The following is a 6,717-nucleotide window of genomic DNA, read 5'->3' on the forward strand; positions in this document are numbered from 1 at the left end:
TGCGAAGCCAGTGCTCCGCCTCCAAAGGATCGTCCGACGGTGTGAACGTGGGTGGGTGGGTCTTGAGGAAGTCCTGGTAAGAGGACTGTCCCTCAGGATGGCGAGCACCACCCCCATTCCCACCAGTTGCCCCCGGGGCCTCCACGGGCGAGACCCGCGACGGCCTGTGCCATAATCTCCATGGCACGAGCTGTCTCCTGATGAGCAGCAGCTGACTCCTGACGAGCAGCCAACAACTCCACCATGACCTCCACGGCGGACAACGGCGAAGGCGGTGGCGGTGGCGGGAAAGGATGAGGAACCAAAGGTGGAACCTCCCGAGCTCCCTCATCGTCATGCTCAAAGGCCCGACCACTGTCACCATGGCCCTCGTTGGCCGCTCCCAAACTAGTGCTCCCACGTCCGGACCTCAGATTCATCTGTAAGAGAGACGAACCAACCATTAGGACACCTTCCTAATCAGGATCCAGGGATTAAAGAAATGGCAGCACATTTATTAAAGCATTCATTAAGTTAGTTCTACCAATTTACTACTTTCATTATACGTGAAGGGGGATTCCTAGATCAAGTAAGATGCTACTATATGATGCATGCTTCGACCTATACGTTCACTCAAGCCGGAATATAGCGGCATTCATAACATTTTTGGCACATCGCACACTCACTTTCCGTATACTAAGCGATTTCTTACGCCACGTAAGTCAGTGTACCTGCAGAAAACTGATTAGATAAAACCAGTGCCGCTATCCTAGATACACCATATAGCTAGGGCTTATACTTATATAACTTAACTTAATCGCATCCTACTTTTCGCAAAACTTTTGTTGGTCAAACTTTTAGTTTTGTAAAAGAGTGAGGAACTCATGACCATTATTGGCTCTGGTACCAACTGTGGCAGAACCACCCGGAATAGCGTACTTACGGAGGCGCTCGTCTTCCACCAGACACTAAGCACCCCGAAAGCCACTACCACGAGCGGTATCCGTCGGGCACACCCCGAGGGAGAACTCGAAAGATCCACATTTATCCCAAGGATCCAATAATGAAAACTGAGTTACAACACAAGTCCATCTCATACATTAGAGTTTCTTAAAAGTACATTATTACAATACCAAATACAGAGTGCGGAATGATAAACAGCGGAATATTAAAAGATAACATCTAGCGATAAGATAACGAGGATTCCAGTCTGAGCCCACCAGATGGATCCTCCACACAAGGAACTCCTCAAGCATCACCTGCAACAGGGGTAAATAAACCCTGAGTACACAATGTACTCGCAAGACTTATCCGATCAGTGGGAATACTTTCCCGACTCCAAGGAATATGCTAGGCTTTATGGTTGCTGGTTCTCTTTTAGCAAAAAGCAATACTAATAGTGAATCCTTATTGATACATTATTATCATCAGCCGGATTAAGTTTTCATCTAGTCAATCTATATAAGCACCTGTTCTACTTTCAAGCAAGGGTTGAGCAATCGATATTGTTCCTTCTCCTTTTTCACTTCCAGTTCTTACTACGGTGCTAAACCGCAGACAAGCCGTACCGGATAACCCGGTGATTCGCGAATCAATGTACCCTGCTAGGATGCCCCGAAGACACATGCTCCGCTTGTACCCCAGGCACAAGCAGGACTAACCCACCACTCTCCTGTCCCTGGGTGTCTAGGTCCCTGTCCAAACTTGGACTCCAAGCCCCCGCCTCTGAATCCCGGACTCAGTGCGGCGCAAGGACCTCCACCACCTCCTCTTCCCATCAGTCGGTCCGGAAAGAGCCAGATCCGCGACAAGAGAGCAGCAAGTCTTCCCTGCGCCCATACCCAAGTATGTGCTCGGGACAATAGTCTGTGACTTGTCCTAGAGTCATATGCAACGACCGGTCCTTAATCGACACAGACATGGAAAAAGTGTAACCGAGCTATGCCCTGTTGGCCGCAGGACACAACCCCTCACACCCACCAGTACCAAATCCACATCCCTGTCCGGTCACCATTTTTCATTTCCATTATTTCATCATGATATCATAGTGTAATCCCCTATTTGCGAGTAACGGCAGGTTACTCACGCTACCGACATCCTGAGCATGGCAGCTACTCGACCTGCACTAGTAGGACTCATGGTGGATATATCTATGCATGTAGTTTCCATAAAATGCCTGTAACGTAAATGCATATCATATAAATATATTCAGTGATCATTTAAAAATAGGGGTTATGCACCGGGGCTTGCCTTGGGCAGGTGCCGGGTCAGCAAAGTCAGCACCAACAGGCTCCTGGGCTTCCTCCTGTGCGAAGATCTCCTCCTCGTACTCCTCGATCACCTCGTCGTACTCTGGCTCGACGACGGGCACGAAGTCTACCAGCTCGTGATCTACATGCATGAAATGATGATGCAATGCTTAGGAATATAACAACAGCAGCTCTTAAAATAAAAGTACATTGATTTAGCTACTAAGCTATGGATATCGACCACGGTACTAGGCTACCTATTGTCACCGATAACCATTTCGAAGTATCATTATTGTTATAGCAACTACCGCTATTCTTACCCCTAATGCTAGTTTACGCTATATACGATAAAGCAAAGGCAATAGCTACTTTATCTAACAACTCGTTCTAAGGCTATAAAATTTACAACAAGTACACGATATCCTAGTGAACCTACTGTAAAATTTTCAAAGATAAAACTATTACCGATTTGCCACAATAATTCCTACAATTATCAATCTATATAATGCTAAGCTTGCTAACTAAAATTTATGAACCTATCATCATAATAGCTAACTGCAATCTAACTGTACTAATAAGTAGGTTGTATTTTTGCGAATCTAACGAACCTGGTTTCACTATTTTTGGACAACCATGCAATTTACTACTAATTATCGAAGTTAGCTTGAAACTAAATTGAATAATCATTTCTATGCTTCTGGATCTTAAGAAAACGTATTCACCTTCGCGGCCCACAGTGGCTCGGGCGCAGCCCAGCAGCACCAGCGCGGGCGCGGCCTAGCAGGCGCGAGCGCGTGCGTGGCCCAGCGTGGGCACGGCCCAGTAGCGCGCGGCGCGTGGGCGCGGCAGCAGCGGCAGCGACCGAGCGTGCGGCAGCAGCAGCACGGCCCAGCCAGCGGCAAGCAGCGGGCGTGGCCCAGCGGCCAGCGCGGCCCAGCGACGCGCAGATGCGTTCGTGCGGCACCGGCATAGCGGGCCAGCAGGCCGGACGCAGGCAGCGCAGCAGTGGCAGGCAGGCCGGACGCAGGCAGTGCAGCAGTGGGCCGAGCAGCGTAGCAGTGGCAGGCAGGCCGGCCCAGCGCGGCTGCAAGCGCAGGAAACTGGCCCAGAGGCGTATTTCAACGTATTACGGCTTTATTTTCCTACATGAAAAGCGGCCACAAACACGTGTGACGTAGGGGTGACGTCATGATGATGTCAGCAAGCTAAGATGAACAGTAACGCACCGCCGGCTGCTGTAAGCTTGCTCTGCTCGGGCGATCTTCCGCCGGCCACAAAGAAGATGCAAAACGGCGGTGGAGCTTTGAATGAAGTGGGCAGTGCGATGAGCAGCTGAAGGAGAAGCTAGCAGTGCGGTGAATTAAACTGGTATGCTCTGGTTCAGTGGATGGACGACGGCGCAGTTCACCTCGTTCTTATGGAGCAGGCGGAGCTGTGCTTCCAAAATTGAAGCACAGTGAGGTGCTATAATAGGCAAGGTGGTGTCAATCAAGCTGCTGGCTGTCTCGCGGAGCCAAGGATGCGACGAATTTCATTAACGCTCTACGATCACGTCGAAATGAAAGCAAGAGGTATCGTTGGCCATGGCTTCAGTGGAGACAGAGGCGTTGGCACATCCACGGTCATTAACACAAGGTACGCGTGCACAAGACGACGGAAGACAGTGAGACGTGCCCAGGCGACTGTCCGCGCGGTCGACCCACGCGAGTGCAGAGCTGATAGGACTCGTGCACCGTGTGCTTGCGTGCGGTGGCAGGCAACCAAGGCACAGTGGTGACCATGGTCAGTGATGGCTTGTCCGAAGCAGATGACGTGCACGGGTTTTCTACAAATTACCAAAAGTGGCTTCGTCGACCCATTTATAACTTACGTGAAATGACTTAAACTTCGAACGGTTTCGCGTCGAATTCCAATTCCGACTTACTTGTTCCATTGTCGCCTACTGAGTACGTACTACAAATTTTTAATAAAGTTCACATACACGCTCTACATCATTTTTATTTGATAACAATTCGTTTAGAATACTAGACAATATAAAGCGACATGAAACTTAACATTTATTTCCCGTTTCGGATAACGTTTCAAATGTCGTATATTGATTTATACTCCAATTTACACACATATGCACAAATACATGATGCTCCTGCGATGATTTAGCAAAACATTACAATGTAACACCGGGGTGTTACAGAATCGGCAGCAGGTCTCCACACAGCCGAGAGGAAACGAGAGGGAGCAACGCACGGCACACAAACGAAAAAGCAAGCGCTTAGCCTAGGGGGTGCTCGACTCGGTGTAGGAGCGCGAGGCGCTGCTGGTGGACTGGCCACCTGGGTTGCCTACGACCGACCGGTGCCTACGAACAGTAAATATCCAGAATATCCAGTAAATATCCAGATTTAAGTGTGATTGTGAATGTATACTTATCCTTGATTTAAATGTGATTGTGAATGTTTTTTTATATTCCTTCTGTCATTGGGAAAATAGAATGAGAAATGAATATGACAAAGTGTAATGGCTAGATATATGAAAATGTCTTATCCTCCAAAAGTATGTATCACCGTCCTACACTTCATCTCTAAGTTATCATCCACACTAGATATATGAAAATGTCTTATCAAATATTTCAGTCTGTTTGATGGAAATAGCAGCAAGGATGAAGAAATACTTTTTCTTTAATTCATGAACACATGATAAACAAACTTCTTTTCATGGGAGCATGGTGCATATATGGCTACAAGAAGAATCAGAACAGGGCACTAACTAGTAATTGTGTGCAGAAGCCCCCAAAACTCAAAGTGATTACACCAAAGCAAGGCAACAAAGTAATATGGACAAAAGAAAACCTCAGTGGTCTCTCAAACGCCATGTTGCAGCACAACACACAAAAAATGGGCATGTATGAGGTGCAAGAATTTTGATTTTTTGCACAAGATATTGCTTGTAAGACTAGAGATGCATCAAATACAGGACCACCTAAACTGTCTGGCTATCCAATGCAAGACAGTAAGGATTCAGTTCATAACTTGAAAACGATGAATACCTGAAAATGAGTCGTCGGCGTGCGGGGGCGGGCACCGGGGGCCAGGCGTGGGAGGACGCTGGGGGTCGGCGCGCGAGGGAGGGCGTCGGGGGCTGGGCGCGGGACGCTGGGGGTCGGCACGCGGGGGCAGGCGCTGGGGACTGGGTACGGGTGTCGGCGTGCGGGGGCGGGCGCCGGGGGCTGGGCGCGGGACGCCGGGGGTCGACCGGCGCATGGGGGAGGGCACCGGGGGTCGGCGCGCGGGGACGGGCGCCGGGGGCCGGGTACGGGACGCCAAGCGCCGGGCGCCGGGGGCGGGCACGGGCACGGGCACAGGACCGGGGGCTGGTGTGGGCGGGCACCGGGGGCCGGGTGCGGGACGTCGAGCGCTGGGGATGGGTGCGGGACGCCGAGCGCCGGGTGCCGGGGGCGAGCGAGGGCGCGGGGGCGGGCACGGGACTGGCGGCGGAAACCCTAGGCGCGCGGGCAGCCTGACGACGTTGGTGGAAGAAGACAGTGCCTAGACTGACTCCCGTACGTCGGTTCTCCTATTTATACTCCCTCCTATTTGTAGGGGCGGTTCCTGATCTAGCCGCCCCTACAAATACATTTGGTCAAATGAAAAAACAATACTTTAAGTCTAGTATTATGAACTCTAAATAACTTCAAATTAAAAAGTTTTGAATACCAAGTTTGTTAAATGAATCAATATTTACAATTGTTGTTTTGGTCAACTTTCCATTTGAGAAAGTTTGGACGGTTCAAATTTGTGATTTTTAAATTTCAACGCCTACAAACTAGTTTTCGGAATCCTAGGTTATCTCAAATTGAAAAGTCTTGAATACCAAGTTTGTTCAGCTCATCAAGATCTACAATACTTATATAGTCCATTTTTTCATTTGAGAAAGTTTAAAAAAAATGTAGTTCAAATTTCACAAGTGTGTGACATAGTTTCAGAAAGTCTATATGAGATTCAAAAATTTGTGACTAGTGTTTGATAAAACTTTCTCAAATGTGAAAATAAGTTATGTAACAATTGTAGATCTTGCTGAGATGATCAAACTTGATATTCAGAGTTTTTTCATCTGAGGTCATGTAGTGTCTCACTTGAGCAAGTTTGACCAAGTCAAATTTGGTCAAATGAAAAAACAACACTTTGACTCTAGTATTATGAACTCTAAATGACTTCAAATTGAAAAGTTTTGAATACCAAGTTTGTTAAACGAATCAATATCTACAATTATTGTTTGGGTCAACTTTCCATTTGAGAAAGTTTGGATGGTTCAAATTTGTGATTTTTAAATTTCAACACCTACAAACTAGTTTTCGGAACCCTAGGTTATCTCAAATTGAAAAGTTTTGAATACCAAGTTTGTTCAGCTCATCAAGATCTACAATACTTATATAGTCCATTTTTTCATTTGAGAAAGTTTGAACAAAATATAGTTTAAATTTCACAAGTGTGTG

General features: G+C 47.7%; 1 protein-coding gene across 1 annotated transcript; it reads left to right on the plus strand.

Annotated features, from left to right (window-relative positions):
- Positions 1 to 5,277: 5,277 nt before the first annotated feature.
- Positions 5,278 to 5,745, plus strand: LOC136544626 (glycine-rich cell wall structural protein 1.0-like). The gene has a single exon (XM_066536719.1). The coding sequence runs from the start codon at positions 5,278 to 5,280 to the stop codon at positions 5,743 to 5,745; it is 468 nt and encodes a 155-aa protein (XP_066392816.1).
- The last annotated feature ends 972 nt before the right edge of the window (positions 5,746 to 6,717 follow it).

This window comes from Miscanthus floridulus, chromosome 3 (assembly GCF_019320115.1).
Source record: "Miscanthus floridulus cultivar M001 chromosome 3, ASM1932011v1, whole genome shotgun sequence".
In the NCBI taxonomy this organism is placed as follows: Eukaryota; Viridiplantae; Streptophyta; class Magnoliopsida; order Poales; family Poaceae; genus Miscanthus; species Miscanthus floridulus.

Excerpts from the sequence above, each read along its gene's own strand:
- LOC136544626 (XM_066536719.1), top strand. The coding sequence starts at position 5,278 with ATGAGTCGTCGGCGTGCGGGGGCGGGCACCGGGGGCCAGGCGTGGGAG.